Consider the following 24,571-nt stretch of genomic DNA (forward strand, 5'->3'; position numbering starts at 1 on the left):
GCCAGGAAACAATGTTCATTGAACGTCAACCATTAAAAAATTCCTAGGGCCCACCATAATATTTATTTGCCATCTAACCTATTTATAAAGTCACTCATACATAAATGAATGGAAAATACAAATTGCAGCTTCATCAAAAACATTTGTAGCCCAACAAGCTTTTGTTTTTAATGGTAAGAATTCAATTCCTATTGTGTGGTCCACATGAGATTTTTATCTACTTCATTTTGGAACCATATTCTAAAATAATCTGAAAAAACGAACGGATGGCATGGATGTACAACTTATACATCGAGGTGGGCCTCACTTAAGGGTCGCACCCACCTAGCTGGATCCGGCAGCTAATCGGCGATCATTCTCAACAGATGAGATGCTACGGCAGATTCGGGAGAATCGGAACATAATAGAAACACGCGGAGGAGTATATTATCAATAGAACCGTAATAGATGCGAATTGCGTCCTACCCCCACCTGACCCTAGCCACGAAGGGACAGTTATGTGGACAGGCTCGCTTTGATGTATCTGTTTATCCATGTCGTACATTCCTTTTCTAAGATTATTTTAAGATATTATAACAAAAATAAGTAAGATCCAACGCTAAAGTGGACCACACCAGAGATTACTCTTGCATTTAATGCAATCTGCATTTAATGATTTGTGTATTTAATGCAACCCAATCTATTATTTGGTGCGGTCCACTTGAGTGTTGGATCTGACTCATTTTTGTGCACGTAACTTAAAATGACATGAGAGAAGGGATGGACGGCGTGGATAAACAGATACATAACAGTGGGCCATTGAACTGATCGTTCGGAGCTAGAGACGGCGGGTAAGACGTCATCCACGTCCGTTTAAAATAAAGCGTTGATCGAAGGGTCTTCAATGCACGGCAGATAGAACTGAAAAATGCCGTTATTTAATGGAAAAGTGAATGAATTGACTTCTATAAATGTCTGATATGTATAGTATTAGGTCCACGTGTACGGTGGAGGGACTCTACAATACTGTAGTTCAACCGGCTCTACCGTATCGGAAGCGGATTGCGTCCAGCCCGTACACGCAGGGATTTGTGGGGCTCACTGTGATGCATGGGTTTTATCTACACCGTCCATCCATTTTTTTAGATTATTTTAAGGTAATGAAACGAAAAATAAGGATGATCCAATGCTTAAGTGGACCACACAGTAGGAATTTAACTCACACCATTAAAAAATTCTTGTCAGCGGTAGAAGTTTTGGATCAATCTCATGTTTGTGTTTCCCTTCATCCAGGTCTATATGACCTTAGGAATAGGTTCGATGGCAAATAAACATCACGGTGGCCTAAGGAAGGTTTCAACGGTTTATTTCATTATGCCGATTCTTCCTTTGATGTGGTCCACTTGAGCATTGGACCTGTCTAATTTTTAGAATGTAATCTTAACATGATCTAAAAAAATGGATGGACGGCGTGGATAAAACACATACAGCTAGGTGGACCCCACAAAGCCCATGACTCGACGCATTAAGCATTTAATGTGTACAGGAGGAGGGGGCCGGACGCAATTCGCTTCCTAGTTTATCATCTCTCTCCGCGAATAAAGGACGGCCGAGGAACGGTGAGTTCGCTCGCTTGAGTGAAACTCAAATGTGCAGTCGCGTAACACTGGGAATTAGGCACGTGTGGGAAACCGGCCTGCTTTTTTGGTGATCCTACACCGTAGGGCATATAGTGTGTGAGCTGCGGGGTATCATGATGAGCGGTTGTGATCTCTCGCACGTGTTTTAGCCTCTAAGGCGACTACACTTGAAAACCACTCGCGCGAGTGTAATTAACAATTCTCATGGAGGTACGCTCCAGTGTTACCGCTACCACCGTAATCATACGGTGGTACCGGGTTTTTGTGGGACCCACGTGGTGTATGTATCAAATCCAAACGGTTCATCAGATGCATCCCCTTTGGTTACTTCCAGGTAGTTAAATTCAGATCGATCCAAACCTCTCGTGGTCCACAGAACGTGGATAATTTTGGAGGGAACGCCTACCATTGATTCGTGTAATTGAAGGGTCTGAGCGTTATGGATTCTGTATATACAACATCGTGGGGCCCTCGCTCAAAATCAATGGTAAGCGTCCCCTCTCAACATGTCCCGTTTGATGTTTCCCACAAGAGTCTCCGTTTGTGATGATTTTTGGGTTGGATGTAGGGAAAGGCAAATAATCTGATGGATGGTTCGGATTTCTCGAATACATCATGTGGACCCCACATCTGTTCGCTACCGTCGTAGATTACGGTGATACCGATACCACCGGAGCGTACCTCTTTCTCAAGACATGCAGACCTCATCATCTCAAGTAGATAGGACAGCAATCGCCTACAAAGCCGGTTTTACGCAGTGCGTACAACACTCTGTCTCTGTGGGGTCCGCCATGTTGTATATATAAAATCCACTCCGTCTATCAAGTGAGAAACTATACAAATAACAGGAATCACCTATATTACAAGCTCATATGGGCCATATCAAGGGAAAAATGTAAAATTTCTCCCAAAACCATTAATTTCAAATGGTGTGGATAGAATGAGTTTTTTTTAGTATTATTTTTGTATATTATCTTTATCTTGATGATTCTCACCTTATTAACGGCTTGGATGAAAGATACACACCATGGTGTTTCCACACACAAACTAACAGTTGGCATCTCATTGCCATTGTTACATGTGTGTGGCCCATATCTATTGTGAATATATATGATTTTCTATATTGTAGCTTAAAATTGAGGATAAAACCTGATAGACGGAGTGGATTTTACACTTACAATATGGTGGGCCCCATATGCCTGGATGTTTTACGCACTACGTAAAACAGGTGTTGTGTAGGCCAGTCCAACTAGATTAACTCTGCAAACAGAGAGAGAGAGAGAGAGAGAGAGAGTTCCAGTTGTTCCATTTCTCGCAAGAAGACGAGATTGGATTCGGTCCAATCTCTGAAAGTGGGGTTTCGAAGTTCTCGATCGGACGATCGCCAAAATTCGTTTGTTCTTTTCCTCGGTAAAATCCATCGATTTCTAGCGATCTGCAGCTGTTCGATTCGATTCGGAGAGATAAAAATCTGGAAAACGAGGTTCGATTGGACTCCGATCTCAGAAGTTCGGATTTCGCAGGATAGATTGGACGACCGAGATCCCTTTTCCCTTCTCGATTGAATAATCGTTTGATTCTCTTTTGGATCGAGTGGATTTATGCTGCGCAGGCAGAATTCGATTCCAACATCAGAAATTTGGGTTTCTACGTCGACAGGATCTGATTCTTGAAGGAAACGGCTTCTGGGATAAATGCAACTTGCATTTCTGTAAAGATTGCAGACAGCAGATAGTGTTGTTGTATTTACCAAGGAAGAGCTTAAATCTTTGGAGGGATGTGGAGAAGCTGAAATATGAGAGCTGAATCTTCAAACAAGGGACTGTCGTTTGCATAACACGAATTGAATTTCTTCCGTTCTGAGGATTTTTTATTTATTTTTAGATGGGGAAAGGAGGCGGCTGCGTCCCGAGCAAAAAGCGGGTGCCAGTAGTGGCATCGGATGACACTCCGCGTGCGGCGCGGGGCCCACCACCGATCCCACTCGAGGAGACGAGCCCTAGCAGTGATGGGGCTGTCGCCGCTGCCGAAGACTCCTCCTCGGTGCCGTTCACGAAATTGAAGATCTTCATTGTGTTCTATTCGATGTACGGACATGTGGAACTGTTGGCGAAGAGGATGAAGAAGGGGGTGGACGGGATTGATGGTGTAGAAGGGATTCTCTTCCGTGTCCCGGAGACGCTCCCACCAGAGGTTCTGGAGCAGATGAAGGCCCCTCCAAAAGACGAGGAGATTCCAGTGATATCTGCAGCCGAGTTGTCATCGGCCGATGGGGTACTGTTTGGATTTCCGACGAGGTATGGGTGTATGGCCGCACAGATGAAGGCTTTCTTTGATTCAACGGGGCAGCTGTGGAAGGAACAGAAGCTCGCTGGAAAACCAGCAGGGTTCTTTGTCAGCACTGGTACACAGGGTGGAGGGCAAGAAACCACTGCGTAAGCTTATTTATCTCAGCTACTTCTATTCTTCATGTATATCTGTATGCGCATAGTTCATTTTTGTAGTTGTCTTTTAGATTAACTTCTTCTTGTTGCTTTTTATATTTTATATCCATGGGTGATGAAGTAATGTATAACTGTTCAAACTTGATGGATGGGAGGCAGGTACAGAGAAATTAGGGATCTGTGTGCTATGAGTCTTCTCTTTAATCTCTACTCACTGAATTGCACAACTGCTGCTTTTTCCTATTCACCGTTCTCCATATCATTGGCACTGGATTCTGATTCTTCTGCAATAATGGTTTTTCTGGCCTCAAAGGTTGGATTGCTAACACTAGTTAGTATCTTCCCTTGCTGTTGGTTGGCTGCTTGACTTGTTGGGTCAGCATTTTGTTAGGAGCCTTCAATCTGATCCATGCATTTTTATTGTTCTTGGGGACATGAGCGGTGTATGTCTCAACTTTGAAGATCCCCTCAGAAGCTGATGATATGATTGTCTCCCGATGATGCAAGTGAGAAGAGCAAAGAAAGCCTAATTTGCAGAATATTCCTGTACATAACTGACCGGAGCATAACCTAGGGCTTCAAGTTGGATGTAGGTGACCCAACCTTAGTTCGGGTCAGGTTGTCAAGGTCCTTGAGTTGGGTTCAAGTTGGAAACGCCAACCCAATTTGAATTCGGATTCGGTTGGGTTGGGTTAATGGTGCAACCCAGCTATCGAGTCGGTGAGATCTCGATACCCGAATCGCAAAGAAATGGACAAGAGTGCACCCACAAGAATAGTTAAGTAGAGAGGGAGAAATAACTTTATTACTATCAAATTTCTTCTTACAATACTTGAGAAAAACTCACACTTAGAAAGTTTGGAATGGTTACTTCTTGCACCCCCCCTCCCTTTATAGACCTGTAAACACCCCACCTAAAACGAGGATAAGCCACTCTTTGAGTTTCAGCTTGACTTCAATAAAATTATCTCATACTGACTTAGAAATCATTGAAAATTTGAACGGGTCAAACAAGGAGCATCCTTGGCATTTCCTGGAAACAACTGATGGACCCGATCAGACAGCGCTAAATCCATTAGCGATCTGGTTACGGCCGTGCATCCCAACTCCAGAACCCCGAGAATGCTCTGTACGTAGCAATTGATGTGCGGAAAAAAGATAAAATAAATTCGCTCTACCCAAGGATCACTCTCTTTATTACCTAGTCTTTCCGGATAATGTTGTGTTGATGTGTGAAAGGTCACATTATAAGGTAAACATATCGCCATGTTGGAAATCTTTAAGGCACCTCGAGCAGCACCTCTGGGTGAACTCCAACCCTTGGACCCTCTCTGTATTTTCCTCTCTCTATCTGCTCTCTGTTTCTTTCTCTTTCGCTCCCTCTCTCTCTGTCTCACTATCCTCCAGTGGTGTTTTTTTTTTTCTTCCCCTCTCCCTCTCTTCTCGCGGCAACGAACTTCTTATATAGACATTGGCAGCCGCAATTGGCTTCCACAATTTTTAAGATGGCCGTAATTTTTAGGGTTGTGTTGTGGGCGCCCGCTGTTTAAGTTATAAAATAATATACTATATATTGTTCGTCCTACGTAAGGTGTGTGTGTGTGTGTGTGTGTGTGTGTGTGTGTGTGTGTGTGTATAAATTAAAGGTAATGATGACTTTTTTATGTATTTATTTTAATATATATATATATATATTTATAAAAGTAATGATTACTTTTATTATATATATCATGAAACGTCTTGATTATTTTTTGTCGTTTTCTACAAACCATTTAAATGCTTGTATCTTGTTCATTGTACGTCCGTTTTTTATAATCTTAATCTCATTGGAAAGATAATCAGATAAGCTTCCTAATAAGACTAGAATCACTTCGATTGGACCTTGTTTGACCTGTCGAAAGTACGACCATTCAGTATATGAAACCAATTGTTTGCAATTTGACCAATTGTCCATTTTTTATGATCTTGGGGTCATTGAAAATTTTGCCTAATAAGCTTCTCAATGGAACAGAAATCATTTAAATCGAATCTCGTTTGATTAGTCTAAAGTGCATCCATAGTTTTTATGGCTTTGGTCGCTCGGCAATGCATGGTTTTGGTAAATGGGCCGGATCTTCCTAATCATAATCCGAATTGAAGGAAACTTAAGTTTGTTAGGAAGATCAGTTGACCACTTTTCCAATGAACCATAATAATCTTAATCGGTTAAAATTTACTTTTAATAACACCATGACCACTTTGTGTACAAGAACGACTGTACTTAACTCAATATCGAAGATGTGACCTTTCACGCCTCAATACAATATTATCCGGGAAGACTAAGTAATAAAGAGAATGATCCTTGGGCAGAGAGAGTTCATTTTATCATTTTTTCGCACATCAGTTGCTACATATAGAGATTTCCTGGGGGTTCTAGAGTTTGTATGCATGGCCGTGACCGGATCGTTACTAGATTTGGCGCTAGCCAATCAAGTCCATTGGTTGTTTTTAGGATATGCCGAGTATGCTCCTTGTTCGATCCGTTTGGATTTTCAATGATTTCTAAGTCAGTAGGAGATAATTTTATTGAAGTCAAGCTGAAGCTCAAAGAGTGGCTTATCCTCATTTTAGGTGGGGTGTTTACAACACAATAAGTGAATTTTTAATGAGAATACCTAAGATGGTAAAATCTAATAATAGATAGTAAAAGAAAATATAGGAAATAATCCTCAAAATCCCCAATCACATTTTTAAATCAGCCCCCTTATCATCAAGCACATTTCCCCATATCTCCCACAAATAGTAAATTTTAGCTCTTGATACTTATGTCCCAAATTTATAAATATACAGTCCAAAATCAGTACATGCTGGGCCATTAGTCAAGTATAGAGGACTTTTGGGTTTGGGTTGGGCACCTTGGGTTGGAATCAGGTCAGCTTGGGTTGTAGATTGGGTCCTCTGGAGGTCGAGTTGGGCTCTGGTTGACCCTCAACCTGTTCCAACCTCCCCGAGTTGCAGATTGGGTCCTCTGGAGGCTGAGTTGGGCTCTAGTTGAACTTCAAACTGTTCCAACCTGCCCGAGTTGCACTCCTGTGATATTGTGATAAGTAACCCCTTACTGCTAGCATACAAAGAAAATAATTTTCTTTGATCACAACTTCAACCTTTTTATTCAAATCCGCCTTCATAAAAATGTCTTTTTCTATTTCTATATTATATACTTCTTCTCAAAGTAAAAGACACGTGAATATAATCCTAACCATTCATTACTATTAATCCTTACAATCTATTTCAATTAAAACATTAAAAATGACCAAAGAACTTAATTCTGTTATATGCCAACTCATTCAAACTATATTGGATTTTTATATGATCCTGACCTCATTTGAAAGATAACCGAGTAGGCTTTCAGGTACAGCTTTACAAGTACCTGTATGAGGTACTTGATCAGAATCCGATAGATTTGGGTATCCTATCAGGTCCAATCAGGTTTAGCATTGGGCATGAATTAGGATTTGGATGCTCGTTTGACAAATAACTTAGTAGGCTTTTGGGTACATGCGTAAAGGTACCTATATGAGGTATTGGATCTGAATCCAATAGATTTGGGCATCCAGCAGGTCCTGTCGGGTTCAATATTGAGCATGAATTAGGATTTGGAAGGTTATTTAGATCTGAATTAGGTTTAGAATCAGGCCTGCATCTAGGTTGGGTTATTTGGACTTGGTCCAACCAGAAACATGCCTTTTGTAAGGTTTGCAAACAATAATTGTAGCTATATAAAAAATAAAACAAAAGTCATATATTTGGGTACCCAATGAGTACCAGATCCAGCCTGATTTCTAATCAGATTGAAATAGTTGGACCTGAATCTTACCCGACTGTTAATCCATCAAGAAATCTGGACCCACATTCAATTAAATCGGATCGAATCCTTCGAGTATCTGGGGATTCAGGTACCATTACTCTACTGGTCTTGCTTGTTTACAAAATTTACCAAACATTTGATGATGCACTTCTCACGACCTTCCACTTCTCTTGTAAACATTCACTTTGCTTTCACAATAGCAGTGCGAATGTGGGAAAGATGTCTCTTCCAATAAAAAGAAACGTCTATTCTCTATTCCATGACTAATTAGCATACTTACAGTTACAGTCCCAGGTGCATGACTGGTTCAGATCTTACTTGAGTGTCATCTTAGAAGTAGTTACACCTTTTCCGTCAACTGAGACTGGATAAATCATGCCTGGTAAATTGGTAGTTAAAGTTTTCTGTGAATCATCTTCTATCTCAGTGGAATCAGTGGCGGTGCATAGCCAATGACAATTTCCTCCATGCATTACATGTCCTTATGTCTGTAAGGAAGCTTTCGGAGCTATTAAAGACCCATATGTTTGTTATATCAGCTGTGCACAATATATTCTAAGCACAGCCAGGACATCCTTTTTTATTAACATTCTAATTTTGATTAATGGACGTACAGATTCCTTGTTGAAAATACTAGCTTGATGGTTTCAGGCTTCTTGCATATTGCAAATGCAGAGAACTGAAGATAAGACATTCACAAGCGTACCACTGCCATCAAAGTCACTGTTGGTTTTCCAATTTTCAAGGTTTAGCTTCCTAGCATTCAAGGTTTTCCAAGTAGGCTTCCCAATCATTGTGATATACCTGAGTATGTAAGCGAAGTCCTATTATTGTCTCATTTTCTATTGGCATTGTCATAGGCTTTGCCTGTGTCAGAAAGGGACATGCATTGGCCAATATCGACCGTTGTTACAACTTACAAGTTCGAATTCTGGGAAAAGAGGTCCAGGGTTTGTGATTCTGGAAAATACAGGAAATTCTTTCCATGAAATTTTCAATTAAAATAGAGAAAAAGATCCAGAAAAACAAAAGAATTTTTTTTACCTTCTTGTTCTCCTTGTTTTAAACTTCTGAGTTACTTGTGAATAATCTGCTAATTATGTGGCAAAAGGTGTTTCTTTTCGTTTGAATAGGGTTCCTTGTATGTGAGGCAACAAGAGTGACCAATCAAGGCACCAGTTTCTTGGACTTTTTTTTTTTCAACTCACCTTTCCGAAGAAAAAGGACCTAGTTTATTCAACTCTCCCTACATTGTGTGCTTATCCAGTTTTTAGATGAGGGATTCATTGCTATAATTGACGAAGATAGGTGGGACACCTTCTCACATTTCTATCCTTATATATACACTCTTTGACCTTAAGCACATAAATCCTAACCCAGCCTACTTCTAGCAAGACACTTGATGTCAAAAGATGGCAGCATGGTTCAAGCAACATGAGTTCCCATTGCCTTTTGTTCTGTGCTTTCTTCTTGTTCCTTCAGAAATAGCTATCCTTGTACATAATCTTTGATCTTAAGCACACAAATCCCATCCCAAGCCTACTTCCAGCTAGACACATGATGTCTAGAAATGACAGCATGGTTCAAGCAACATTAGTTCCATTGATTTTGTTCTGTCGTTTTACTCATTCCTTTAGAGTCTTCAAATGTTTTTTCCCCTTTGTTTTTTTAAAGTTTTCCATTGAACCAACCGTGTCAAACTCAGATATTTGACAAAGGATCATACACAAAACCTGCCTGCATAGCTATCCTTGCGCATGTCCTTTAATCTTAGGTTAGGCACCTAAACCTTAACCCCAAGTCTACTTCCACTTGACCTCAAAAGATGAAGGCATGGTTCGAGCAATGTAACTGCCCATTACCTCTTGTGTCCTTTTTTGCATTCCTTCACAGTATAACAATTTTTTTTGTTTTTTTGCCAAGACTTCCTTCGATTCAGCAGAGTGAAACTTAGATATTTGAAGCTAATCAGGAAAACAACACTTGCCTATATAGCTATCCTGATTCCTGATATAAACAGTTTGATTTAAGCAACTAAACCCTGACAGCTTAACCCCTAGCCTACCTCCGTCAAAATCTGAAGGCATGGTTCAGGCAATAGAAATGCCCAGTTCTTTGTTATGTCCTCCTCTCGTAAATAGTTTTAAAACTTTTTTTTTTTTTGCCAAATTTTCATTGAATTAGCTGGGTCAATCTTAGATATTTGAGGATAGGTGGGGTAAACAACACCCACATATGTAACCACCCTTCTATATTTTCTCTTATCTCAAGCTCCTATAAGCTAACCCGAGGCCTATTTCCAACTAGAAACTTGACGTCAAAAGATGAAAGTGTTGTTCAAGCAATATAAGTGTCCATCTCTTTTTATTCTATCATTTTCCCCCAATCCTTTATGGGAGTCCTCCATAAACTTTTTGTCAAGTTTACTACCAAATCAGTCGGGTCAAACTCATACGTTCGAAGACTGATGCAAAATGCAAGGCTGTTTAAAAAACTTGCTGTTAGTGCATACAAGGCAATCCAGACACGAGTTGATTTAGCTCATTTTCCATTAAATACACGAATGAGTATCTTTTGTACACATACATGCCTGGATTAAAAATCAGTTTCGGTGTAGCATATCATTCACTGCCAATATGGTGTCGTATCACCCTAATTGCCCTGTATTGTCCCGTTTTGGGCCTGTATTGGGCCAATACACCTGTATAATCTCACTTAGTGTGTTTGTTCTCTCTGAGGTTTGGTCTTGAGTTGTATAGTTATTTTCAGTTTTTTTTTTTTGTTTTTGTTTGTTTTGTTGTTGCCTTGTTTCTTTGTTTTGTTTGCTTTTGTTTGTTCTTATGGCTTTCTGCCTTGTTTAATATATTTTCTTGCAATTAAAAAAAAAAACCGTATAATCTATGACCGAAATCGGCTTGTATTGGGCACTGCGTGTTGGTTTCAAATGATACTTTTAAACCTTGCATGCATGGCACATATGTCACATCTGTGAAAATGCCACAAGTGAGACCAGCTATCTTCAAGCACCTCACATGTGCATTATGCATGCATACATAGACCAAATCCACCACATGTTTTGATTTTCAAGCACCTCCTAATTGAATGGGCTTCGAATGTGCCTACCCTAGCTGGTTTTGATTTTCTCTTTTTAGGTTTATAGCTTCTTTCTTTTGCACTGTCCCTTTTCTGCTATCTCAGCAGCCCTGTTTGTATCTCTTTCTCTTTTCTTCAATATAATCCCGTTACTTTAAAAAAAATAAAAAAATCCGCCACATGTTCCAACATGCATGTTCAGGCGATTGATGCGTGCCAGTGTGCATTTTCAAATCCACATATGCTACATGCCACTATTAGTCCACAACTGCACTGCATGCCCACGTCTCAATGTGCCTAACTTGTACAAGAGTCCCATATGCTTGTCCAAACAGGGTGTTTGACAGACAGCAGTCAATATAACAAAATAGCCATCCATACAAGCCTACAATAGGCCTAGCTCAAAGATGTGTTCAGACAGTTCCATCCAAACAGAGTTTTGATGGTAACCAAATAGGCCACAAGAGATAAGAGTCTCTTAGGTAACACAAACTAGTGGTAGATCGTCCAATCATGGCATCAGCTGCCATCTTCATTTTTGTATGTTGATGATGAGAACTGGAATTTGGACACCATCTAATGAATCTATTTGACAAGCCAACAGATCAGTGGCAACTGCACAAAACATGCGCCCAAACAAATTGATTAATACCATGTCAAAAAATGAGTATTTATTTTGGTTAACTTTTAACTATTCACCAACAATCATTACCAATTCAGATCTGTTTGAGACTCTCAAGTGATTTTATATGTATGCTGGCCCATTTGATGAGTGCACTGGCCTGGTTTTCTGAGCAGGGATGCGAGTAGAGTTGTACACAAGCTGAACCGAGTCAAGCTTGGCCGGCTCGGCCAGCAGGCTACCCCAGCTCGAACTCGGCTTGGCTCGGTCCTCGAGCCTGACTGGCCAGCTCGGTCAGCAGCTCGGGCCAGCTCGAGCTGAGCTTGAGCTCAATCTTTCAAGCTGAGTTCGAGTTTAGGTTTTAGGGTTTTTAATATATATATATATATATATATATAAAATTTATTTAAATATATAAATATTTAAAAATATTTATATTAAGTGAACCTGATCCGAGTCGAACCAAGTCAAGTTCCGAGCCGAGTCGAGTTGAGCTTGGTCTAGCTCAGACTTGGCTCGAAATTTTTTCGAGCTCGAAAAAATCAGCTCAACTTGGCTCGAGCCCAGTTTCAAGCCGAGTCGAGTCAAGCTTTTCCGAGTAGATTTGAGTGAGTTAACCGAGCTAACTCGGTTCATGTACAGCTCTAGATGTGAGGAGCTGTTGGGATACATTTGCTTTTGGAATTCAGAGACCTTTTGCTATTGTTATGGAAGATTTCGAGTTTGCACATTTTGAATGGCTTGGCATGCACATTTCCAATCATCCGATAATTCTGGGCGGAATCTTATGACCATTTTGAAATGGGCTTTTAACAATTTGCATTTTGAAATGCTTGCTCATTTGCTGACAACTGTCTTTAAATGGTGGAAGATATTTGTGCACTGAACTCTTAAGGGCTGTTTGGATGCAAGGAAAACTGTGTTATGCCCAAGCTGTTTTGGGTAGACAGCTTGTGCATGGTTTGTTGAGCCCATCTATGCAAAAAAACCTAGGATAATAAGGATAACATGTGTTCAAAATTCAATTGTTAACAAGGATCGTATGTCCTTGCTAAAAAGTGAGGACACCTTATCCTTGTTTTGGTTCATGTGGGAACATAATGTTCCATGCACAAGCATCCACATGTTCCACACGTGTCACATGTGCGACGATCCATGTTCAAGCACCCATATGTGTGATGTGTCCCACTCCCAAGTTTCAACTGCCTTGCACGTCCCACGTGTCAATGTGCACATAAATCATAAATGCTATATGTGCCAAACTGGCTTTAGCTCCCCACATTTTTCACATTGCATCTTTACTTATTGTTCTAGGTGCTTGACAAACAAAACAGTACAGCTAGTCCAAAACAACATGGCTTGGACCTTGAGTATCCGTTGTTATCAGGCTGTATTGGTTTAGTGACAAACTTTGATCCCAACTATTTCTCAATCCAGGAATTTCTTAGGAGATTTTTATGTTTTGAGGTTTTTCTTGGGATATTATTGGGAAAATCTGGCTGAAAATAGAAAGTTGGAAACTGAAGATAGTTGTTATAAATTAATAAATGATGTTAGAAATTAAAATATATGTCCAATGAATTATTTAATAATATGAATATTTTTGTTAAAATTGGCAAAAAAGAAAGAAAGAAAAAAAAAACCGTTGAGATTCCAAAAATTTTGCGATCAATAAGTGCAGGCCGTATGAAGGGACTTGAAAGTTGAAACTGATGAACCTAGCTCTGTTAAGGAAGCAGCTTTGGAGGTTTGGCATAGAGGAAGGAGTATGGAGGCAGGTCATCGTGGATATGTACGGTTGCCAGGATGATGGATGGGGCACTTAGGCTATTTAGAAAGGTTGTCTTCTGTCAGGGCTGAGTTCTTGGAGGGCATTGGTTTCTCACTCAGCAATGGGGATTTTTTTTTAAATTCTGGGAAGATGTGTGCATTGGAGATTGCTCCCTGCAAGTGGAATTCCCATGGATGGCTTGGCTATCTATGGGAACTGATATCAAGGTGGCACAGTGCTTTTCTCACATTTGGGATCTTGTAATTTGGTCCCCACCAAGCCGTGGAGTCCTTGACGATGAGGTGGAGTTTGTAGCATTGAATCACATTAATTTATGTTACTTTGTAGGTGAAGAGCAGGATTGAATGATTTGGTGTAAGGATAAGTCAGGCATCTGCACTGTTCGGCCCCTTCTATTATGACTTTCCCCCCTGGAACTGGAAGTTGATTGGCAAGGAAAAAGTCCCAACCGTGGATAATCTTTAGAAGCACCAATGGTGATACGCGATGTTTGTATAATGTGTATGGCAAATGCGGAATTGGTGAATCTCCTCTTTATCCATTGTCATTTTGCACACAGGGTATGGTGTGGTATTCTCAGGAGTTTCAACATGTTTTAGGTTATGCCAAGGTCAGTAGGTGAGCTCCTCATGGTGTGGGCTTGCGGAAGCAATCTAGGGGCTTTTGGAGGCTAGGCCTGTTGGCGGGTCTGTGGGCTACTTGGGGAAGAAAGGAATCGAAGATGCTTCCGAAACAAGAATCATTCATGGGAGATGGTTCTTAGTAGGGCTTTGTCATACTTAGTAGAATGGTCTTCCTGTGTAGATGGGCTGAAAGATTGCTCATTGCCTTTTTAGGTTAGTTTTTGCTTTGGTTTGGCTTGTAGCTGTTGTGCTATCTCGGTGCTTTTAAAAAAAAATTACTTTGTTGCCTCTCAGAAAAAATAAAAATAAAAATTGTTCTATTTATTATTATTATTATTATTATTATTATTATTATTATTATTGTGATGTGAGACTTTCAAACCCTCTGCTATTTTTGTGACAGCTATTAGACTTCCATTAACTTCTTTCCCCCCTTTCTGCAGTTGGACTGCTATAACTCAGTTGGCCCACCATGGAATGCTATTTGTTCCCATTGGTTACACTTTTGGTGCCGGCATGTTCAAGATGGATACCATTAGAGGGGGATCCCCATATGGAGCCGGAGTCTTTGCTGGGGATGGCACAAGGGAACCGAGCGAGACTGAGCTGGCTCTTGCTGAGCATCAGGGAAAGTACATGGCTGCAGTTGTCAAGAGGCTTGCACAAGCTTGATCCTACTCGGGTCAGAACCCTATTTTATCAACCCCACATTCTTCCATTTGTATTTTCACTTTTTCTTCTCTCTTTGTTTGGTTCAAAAGCTTACTTGTTTTGCAATTGCTGCTCCGTTTCTTAAGTTATTAGTGTGTTTTCTAGCATCCTCATGTGGAGTTTAGATAGGGAAGATGTTTTTGTCTCCTTTTACCTTGTTATAGCCTAACATTGGCTGTTCTTTGTTCCCGTTTCTGCTTCAACCATTCAAAACCTTGTATATGAAATTTCGAATATTTCATTGCATTATGATAATAAGATTGTGGGGGCATATGTTCTCTTTTGTATCCATAGTGGTTCTCTCCATATGGGTAATGTTCCGTTTATATCCCTTGTGCTCTCTCATGCTCTTTATGTGTATTATACAGTGCCGGCTCACCGTGGATGGCCCATGCACCAAAATCCCAAAGACCCCCGACACTGCATTTTCCAACTCTTAACCTTTATTTGTCACCAATATCAATCCCTCCCGCTCTCCCTCCTCACTGAGGATGGCCCATTCACCAAAATCCTGAAGACCTCCATCCCCCCTCCTCATTGAGGATGGCCCATGCATCAAAATCTCGAAGACCCACGTCCCCCCCTCTATTATACAGTGCCGGCTCACCGAGGATGGCCCACACACCAAAATCCTGAAGACCCCTGACTGCATTTCTGTCTTTAACTTCTATCTGTCACCAGCTGGCTCACCGTGAATGCCCCATGCACCAAACTCACTCTCTCGCTCACCGTGAATGCCCCATGCACCAAACTCTCTCTCTCTCTCTCTCTCTCTCTCTCTCTCTCTCTCTCTCATAATTTATTTATTGGCTACCTGAAGTTTAAAGTGAAGTAATTCTTAGTCCTCTTTACAATCCTGCTTGAGGTAAAAGAAACGAAGGCTAAAAGCCTATTGGTCCAAACGATAAAGTTTTCCTAAATGATACCAAACTTGAAATAGAAAGTTCTTTTTTTTTTTTTGGTTAAAAGAGTTCCATCTCATTGAAAGCCTTTGTATACCAATCGAAGTGGCTGTGCATACACAAACCCGATGGTCTACACAGGCTTCATGGTTTGCATACAAGTCGCAGAACAACAACCCATTGATTTTTGAGTCCACAACCAGCATCTGGTTGTACCTATGCACCCCATAATCCAACCATTTGGTGTTTTATAGCCATCCTATTGACTTTTTGTGAGCCACATGTTGATATGACCATCAGATGGACCGTCTGATTGGAGCCTTGTATCCAGGCAGCATGAGGGATCCACCATGGACTCAATCTAGAGCAGCGAATCCTTCATCACTAGCTATTGACGGGTTACGATTCTCCCTCATGTACAGAATCTGCCATTGAACTACACAACCTTTGGGCTGGAGCCTTTCTATAACACCTCTTCATATCCATGCTGTTTGTAGATATGATATTTGCTTCTTTTTTTCTTTTTTTTTTTGTCGATCTGTATATGCATCTTCAGTCCACAATAATCTGGTCATTGGCATTGTTATAGTTATCACGACGAGCTGAAAAAAGTATCTTGAAAGTTTAGGTAAGATGAAAACGCAATTTACGAGATGTGTATTATTCCCAAATATCTTAAAATTTTAATTCATTGTTCCAGTGAATATCCTGATGTTTTGTTTTTCTAATTAGAACATTTCAGGTATAACTTGTAAATTTTGGAAATATTGTTCCTATGAAAATAGCATTTCCTGTTGTTTGTTTTTGTAAATTTCATGGAAATGTCATTCCATTCCCTCTCATTTCATGCTATGCCTCTTATTAATTTTTCTTCCCATACTTAAAAGATGTCATTCCAAGAAATCAAGGAAAAATGGGAAATGACCACTTCTCTTCATGTACATGACTCACATCCATCACTACACATCTTAGTGCCCCCACATGTGCCCCACATGTAACATGTGTCACTATCCATCTTAAAGCGCCATGCATGTGCCAACATGTGCCCCCATAAGTAGACCTATACCATTTGTTGCCAAAGTCAGAGAAGATGTGCTATAAAGGTGGGTTATCGCAACGGGCTAGTACTCATATAGTACAAAGTCAAGAATAATCACATGGATGGTTGGGATTGAAAGAAATTGGGCTATAAACTTCGATCCAAGGGTCGAGCACATGCTACAATTTCGGGCAACTATAACTTTGTGAATAGTTATTCCTTTTGAGCATATGATATACATCATTGGACAGTCATTGAGCTTTAGTTCTGGCAATGCCAAAGGCCATTGGTCTCCAAACGGTTTTATAAAAATGGTTTTTTTGGTGTTAGTTGTTGCAGATTCTAATATTTTTAGGGTGTTCTAGGTTTTAGAATCCTGCAATTGTTAGCTTAAAGACTTTTTTAAAATCATGGAGAAGAGTTTGAGTTAGTCTAGAAGTCATTTAATACTTTTAATAAATTATTTTCCTAAAGTTAGAATTTAAGAATTAAGATATCTATGTGTTCTATGAGAGTGCTTTGTAATCAGTATTTTCATCGATAATACTTTTATTTCTCCATTTTAGGAAGAAAAAAAAATCATTGTCGATCCGAGGGCTATTTTTGACAATAAGAGGGTGATCTCCTCTCTTATTTCGATGCACCCGTTGCTTGGGAGTGGATTAGGTACAGCAGTCCTGGTCTCACTCAAGATGGTGCGGCCCTTATCGTGTGGTCCACCTTGACGCATGTATTCTACATGCATGCTATCCATCTGTTGACAGATTCAGCAGATCCAAATCTCAGGTGGACCATACTATAGGAGCAATGGTGATTGACCATTAAAAACTTCTTCATAAGTTTTGGATCAAGCTGATATTTGTTTTCCCCCTTCTTCCAATTTTCTATGGCCTTATCAACAGGTTGGATGGCAAATCACCATTATGGTGGGCCTTAGGAAGTTTTTAATGGTGCGACATTCAATCACCACTGTTTCTTCAAATATGGTCCACCTGAGATTTGTATCTACTTCATATTTATGCTCATAGCCTAAAACGACCTGCAAAATGGATGGACGGCGTGGATATACAATTCAACATCAAGGTGGGCCCTATGCGAGGGCCACGCCTGTCAATGGGTGCCTGAACGGGTTTGTACTTATGGACCCGATCCGATTTTTATGGGTCATAAATAGGGCCAGGGAGGAGTTGGTACTTGGACCCAATCTGATTTTTTATAGGTGATGAATTGGGCCAGTTTCAGTCACACCTTTTTGACCCAAGTTAAAATTAGGTCTGATCGGATATGTGTCTTTTTCATGGACCCAGTTAAAGACTGGTCAGGTCCATTTAGTAGTTCAATATGTATGTGGGTGGGTGAGCGGCTAGGCGTGCTTGCAGTGTGGTGTACCCATATTCAGATCCATTGGTCTACTTGGCGTGTGTGTGTGTGGTGTACCCATATTCAGATTCATTGGTTTGCTTGGTTCCACCATGGATGGACTATGGCCCGAAAATAATTTCAAACGGATGATGTTAACCTTTCGATTCATGGGACTCAAAACTTGTCATTGGCTGAAGTTTGGTGGCTGTGATCTTTGAATCCAGGGGCGTGGATGATTCTGGATTACTGTACAAATGGACTGTACTTGCCAGAAGTAATGTGAGCCTTGTGGGCCCCACCATAATGTGTGTCGGACATCTACACCATTAATTAGATGCATCCTTCCATGATGGGCCATGGGCCCAAAAAACAGGCCAATCTATGACTTAGGTGAGCCACACCATAGAGAGCAGTAGAGAGTAGATGCCCACCCATTGAAGTCTTCCTGATTGTTTATAGGGCCCATGGAGTTGTGGTTTAGACATCCCATCCCTTGTGTGTGTGCACACTTTGGTGAGGGGTCACAACAAATTTCAGGCGATTCCAAATCTCAGGTGGCACCCCACCAATTGCTTTTAAATGTTTTAGGCATGATTTTACATGGTTCCAGATTATGTGGCCCACCTAAGTTTCGGATGCTGCTGAGTTTTGGGACATCCCATAAACTAGATGAGACCCACCAAATGTACGGTATGGATGTCCAACACGCATCATAGAATAGCCCACAGAGCTCAACATCATGGGAAGTTCCCATAATGTCTACCTCATAGACCCTTTTTTCCTATAAGTATCATAGCCATCCAATTGTAGGACTGCAAAGGATGCTTAACAGAAGGTACAGCCAGCGCATCAGGCTGGATGGCTGTGATTGAAATGGATGGTTAAGATGAAAATTTATGACTGAGCTATTTCAATGGTTGGCGTGGCTCACCCTACAAGGAGTGTCTGGACCTGTAGATATGTGCCACGTGGCTGAGCTGGGTGGAAAATGGGTCAGGCTAAAGAATCAGGGTCAGGCCAGGACAGGACAAGACAAATTTCTAAATAATCAGCCCACTGACAACACGTGGCATCGTTGTGTATCGATCAGGACGGTCCATCTTCTTTCCCATATCTTGGAAGGAAGATGATTCAAAATACGCAATCATCGGATGATCCTAGTCATCCAATCAGTCACCTTAAATAATGATAGTACTTTTTTAAAAAAATTACACACACCCACGCACTCACACAAGGATTTCACCGCAATGGATGGTCAGATTTGGTGAAGCGAAGCGAATTAAAATGACGGATAGGAACATCAAACACGTGTGAGTTTTGAAACGTAGGGCATCTATGAGAAGAATCGTTAGATGGACGGATCGGATTGACGCGTCGGTGTGTCGTGTCTCTACTGTAGAGAGCAGATCTTTTGGCAGATTCAAGCCCTGGTCCAGCGCAATTAATTATCCGGCCTAGATAAGGCCAGTAGCCCAAGTGGGCCCACCATGAGAACAGCGAAGATTCCAAGATCTGATCATGGTCATCACCACCGTCCAATTGCATGTGCTAGTCCTCGGGTCCAGTATCATATCATTTCCATTTCTCATGTACGGAAAAGCCACCCAGCTAGGTGATTTGGGCGCCGTGGGGCCCATCTTGATGTATTTGTTTTACATCCACGCCGTCCATCGGTTTTTCCAGCTCATTTTAAGGAATTAGACAAAAAACTAAATACATCCTAATCTTAATTGGACCACACCACAGGAAATAGTGGGATGATGACACCCACCGTTGAAACCTTCCTATGCTCCATTGCAATGTTTATTTTCCATCCAAACTGCTGATAAGGTCACACAGACCTGGATGAAGGTAAAACACAAATTTAATCTGATCCAAAATGCTGTGACCGTTCAATCTCCACTGTTTCTGTGGTGTGGTAAAATTGATCTTTTGATTTGCTTAATTTTTGGGCTAATGAACTTAAATGAGCTTGAAAAACGGATGGACGGCGTGGATGAAACACATACATCACGTTGGACCCCACATACCCCAATACCACCTAGCTGAGTGGTGACGTTGGGGTCACCACCCAATCCGCTTTCCCATGCACGTTGGCATATGCTTTTGTTTATATGATATACGCCACCCAAGGGTTTGCAATACACCTTCATGTGAGGCCCATCTTCATAATCCAGACCCTTGATCTCTTGCCTACTAATGAGGATGGCCCATGACTCGGTAATCTCCTCCATAGCATAATCCTAACCTTGTGATTGGAGGCCCACACCCAAATGGTCTGAAAGAGTGATACAACAATGGTCCACATAGAACTGCAAAAGGGTCCGGAGATTGGCGGCTAAGATCTTCCGATCTAATTTACTTTTTAAGAAATCGAGTTATTCGTGATGGATGAGAAAAGTGGTGTTGAGTCGGCTACTGGGGGGAACGGATTGGCTACTCCCCCTGACACCAGCCAATGGCTGGTGGTCAGTGCTATGTGGGCCCCACCATGATGTATATGTTTCATCCATGCCATCCATCTGTTTTTACATATCATTTTATGGTATAAGACAAAATATGGGATATATCCAAACCTCAAGTGGACCACATTACAGGAAAAAGTGTTGAATGAGGGTTGACCATTAAAAACATTTTGGGGGCCATAAAAGTTTTGGATCAAGCTGATATTTGTTTTTTCTCTTCATCTGTGCGTGTATGACCTAATTAACAGATTGGATGTCAAATAAACAGTATAGTGGGCCTTAGGAGGATTTTAATGGTTTATATCCAATCACTATTGTTTTCATGTGGTGTGGTCCACATGAGATTTATATCCCTATCATTTTTGGGATCAAGAAATAAAATGATATGTAAAAATGGATGAACGGAATGGATGAAACACATACATCATGGTGGATCCTACAAAGCACCGACCACCAGCTCCGGAGCTGGTGTCAGGGGGAGTAGCCAATCCGCTTCCGCTACTGGGACGGTGTCTGAGAAGCGTCTGGAAGGAGTTATAAATGATAAAAGATTTCAACGGATTATAATTTTTCATATTTGCAATCATGCTTTATGTGCATGGCGTAATCACTCAATTATATCTATATTCCTTAATGTAACCATCATAGGTTACCTTGAATTGGGTAATAACACATAGGCAGTTAAGATGGTGCCAAGGCACCATCGTGGCAAGAGTGGAACAGGACATGCTCGGATGGTTGATTATAGAGAATAACAGGGAGCCTATCTAAATATGCTCAACAAACACCGCTCGCTTACATCTCAATCAATAGACTAGAACATGTGATTTTAGATGTTTTATTGCGTGTGAATTTTTATGGTTTGGCCCACCTGAGCTTTGGATTGACCTTGGTTGTGGAGGCCACTGAGAATAAGAGGTGATGGACATGATGAATGGATTACATGTCATTAAAACATTATGGTAGACCACACGTGTTGATTTATACATTAATCTTAAAATAAAAAATGTTTGTATTGAAGAAGATGTCGGTCATTTTGAATTTGTTGTTTATTGCATTTAGATGGAATTACGTTGAATTACAGATCATTTTATTAGTCCAACGAGCTTATGGCAAGCTATGGAATATCAGAGCTGTCCATCAGGTGGCCCTTGGTGAGCCCATCTCGAAAGAAAAAATTCAGGCAGTTGGACGACTCATGTGGATATAGAAAACTAATGTACGGCTAGCACAATCCTGTTTTTTTCCATATCCATATGTCTGTTTTGCACGCTGCGGTCCATCTCGTGAATCTCATACACGTGTGAGATATTGGCAGGTGTGCTTGTTGCATTATTGCCTGCTGACGCTGCCAGTAGTGAGGTGGCAACCAGGCGGTGCTCTGCCGGCCCCACCATGATGTATGAGTTATATCCCTGCCGTCCATATATTTTTTCAGATTATATTCGGGCATGAGCTTAAAAATGAGGCAGATCCGAGTCTCATGTGGACAACACCACAGGAAAACAGTGTTGAATGAATGCCCAACATTAAAAACTTTGTAGGGCCCACTGTAATGTTTATTTTTCATCCAACCCGTTGAATTGGTCACACAGACCTTAGATCAATGGAAAACAAAAATATCAGCTTCATCCAAGAGTTTTGTGGCCGCCAAGAAGTTTTTAATGGTGGACATTCAGTCACCACTGTTTTCTGTGGTGTGGTCGACATGAGAATTGAATTTGCATTTTTTTTGGGCTCATTGTCTAAAATCACATGGGAAAATAAATGAACGGTGTGGATAAAATACACATGTCATGGTGGGCCCACGGAGCACCGTCCAGTGGCTACAGTCACTGTCGGTAGGCAAACCGCGTCCCAAACACATAACGATAGTGTAGATAAAAAAAAATATATTCACGTGATAAGCATTTGAAATGTCACGTTCTACATTAAGAATTGCTATGGCGGTTTGCAAGGGACAATAAGTGCTACACATGTATCTTGTCGTACGTGTGAGATATCTAGGACATTCATTAGGTGGGACGCACGTTGAACATTCATTGGCCCGAAATCTATCTGGTTCACTCGATAGGAAGGTCCCATCCTTATGATGAATGTAATATCTTTTCCATCCGTCCATTTTATCAGAGAAGACAACTTCTGATGAACGGGTCAGATCTCTCACACGCTTTCTAGGTTGGTATGTATGATGCGAATAGTATTTTCCTTCTATCTCCGAGAAGATGTCCTCTTATAAATTTTCTAGAATTTCAGGACGCAATTGAGAGAGCTGTGACCAGGAAATGGAAAGAGACATAATCATTACAGGGGATGTGTTTTCTTCCTCACGCACTCAGAGCTGTACACGTGGCACGACATACTCCAGACAAGCCGTAAAAAATCGTAACCGTCAAAATCGTGGGGCCCACTTTGGGAAGGTCATAACCCGAAATTCAAATTGATTTTGAAAACCCAACTTCTCATTAATGTACAGTGTTAGCTACTTTTAATCTTAACCATCCATTAGATGTTCACTTATCAGCCATTTAGGGAATCATTTTGGCTTGATTTATGGTTTATGACCCACCCAAATTGGGATCCACGATTTGGATGGTTTGATTTGGGTTAAACACCACATGTTCAATTTCTGACTGCATGCGTATGAACTATCATACTCCACCACAGTAACAAAGCTTTTCTCTTAATCCAAAATCACAATAACTCTATTTAAACATGTTTGGATGGCGACTATTTAGTATGAAATCAGATTGGATAGTGAAAGGTCATAAGTAACATTCGGCGGCAAACGTGAACTTCTTGAATTCTCTCTTTCACATTTATTGAAGAGAGGGAGCTTTAAATAGCCCACCGAAATGGATGGCCATGGTTCATTGTACCAAAAGTATCAGGTGCACATGTAGAGGTAGTACCATAACAATCTCGACCGTCCAATTACTGGGCTTTTTCCCGTTGGATGTGGGCTAAGGATTGGATGGTTAGCATTCATCTACAGTTGGGCTTGATGGGTGGGCCAGTTGATGGATGTGTAAATGGGCCGGATCTATGGTTAGAGATAGGGTGGGACTACTAATTCAGGTTGCCACTACGAATTCAAAAAGGGACGCGGTTTGGGTAGTGACCAGCCACTAGCTAGGTGGCTAGTGGTCGGTGCTCTGTGGGCCCCACCATGATGTATGTGTTTTATCCACGACGTTCATCTATTTCTACAGATCATTATAGGGACGTAACCCAAAAATTAGGCAGTTATAAATCTCAGGTGGACCACACCACAGGAAAACAATAGTGATTGAATGTCCACCGTTAAAAACCTCCTAAGGCCCGCTGTAATATTTATTTGACATCTAACCTGTTGATTAGGTCATACAGACCTGGATGTAGGGAAGGAAAAAACTTCACCTTGATCCAAAACTTTTGTGGCTCCCAGGAAGTTTTAAATGGTGAGGCATTCAATCATCACTGTTTCGCGTGATGTGGTCCACTTGAGATTTGGATCTATCTCATTTTTGGTCCCATACGGTAAAATGATCCTGAAAAAATGGATGAACTGCGTGGATGAAACACATACATCATGATGGGGCCCACAGAACACCAACCACTAGCCATTAGCTATGGCAGGGTCACCAGCCAATCCGCCTCCTTCAAAAATAAAAGGGAAATGCTCCCATGCAATGTTGTATGTGAACTTTCACATGCAATGGCTTCTTTTCTCAAGCATGTCATTTGTATTTAAATCTAAGCCTTACAAAAAGTGGGGCCAACCGTAGAGATCATCTGGATCAAAAGCTAGGATGGGCCATTAATCATCAAGGACGCTAAACAGTCAATGGACGGTTCTACTTTAAAAGCACATTTGTGGCCCATATCATGAGATAATTGGTCAGACTTTCACCCCAAGTGATCTTTGAAGTGTGGGCCACCTTTTTAACGGTTTGGATGTACTACACGAGTGATATGTTTGAGAAAATGAAAGCCTTGTATGTGAAAGTTCATGTAGACCGTTGGATGTGATCAGTTCTCAGTAGTAAAATGAGCATAATGGCCATTTTAAC

At 41.0% G+C, this 24,571-nt stretch overlaps 1 protein-coding gene across 1 annotated transcript; it reads left to right on the plus strand.

Moving 5' to 3' along the window:
• The first annotated feature begins 3,282 nt into the window (after positions 1-3,282).
• LOC131249230 (probable NAD(P)H dehydrogenase (quinone) FQR1-like 2) lies at positions 3,283-15,038 on the plus strand. Its single transcript, XM_058249872.1, has 2 exons — positions 3,283-4,054; positions 14,484-15,038. The coding sequence occupies exons 1-2, from the start codon at positions 3,504-3,506 to the stop codon at positions 14,710-14,712; spliced, it is 780 nt and encodes a 259-aa protein (XP_058105855.1). The 5' UTR covers positions 3,283-3,503; the 3' UTR covers positions 14,713-15,038.
• Positions 15,039-24,571: the final 9,533 nt, after the last annotated feature.

The sequence above is a fragment of the Magnolia sinica genome, chromosome 6 (genome assembly GCF_029962835.1).
Source record: "Magnolia sinica isolate HGM2019 chromosome 6, MsV1, whole genome shotgun sequence".
Taxonomy (NCBI): Eukaryota; Viridiplantae; Streptophyta; class Magnoliopsida; order Magnoliales; family Magnoliaceae; genus Magnolia; species Magnolia sinica.

Coding starts and splice junctions, on each gene's coding strand:
- LOC131249230 (XM_058249872.1), top strand. CDS start 3,504: ATGGGGAAAGGAGGCGGCTGCGTCCCGAGCAAAAAGCGGGTGCCAGTA. Junction 4,055..14,483: donor GGAGGGCAAGAAACCACTGC/GTAAGCTTATTT, acceptor CCCTTTCTGCAG/TTGGACTGCTATAACTCAGT.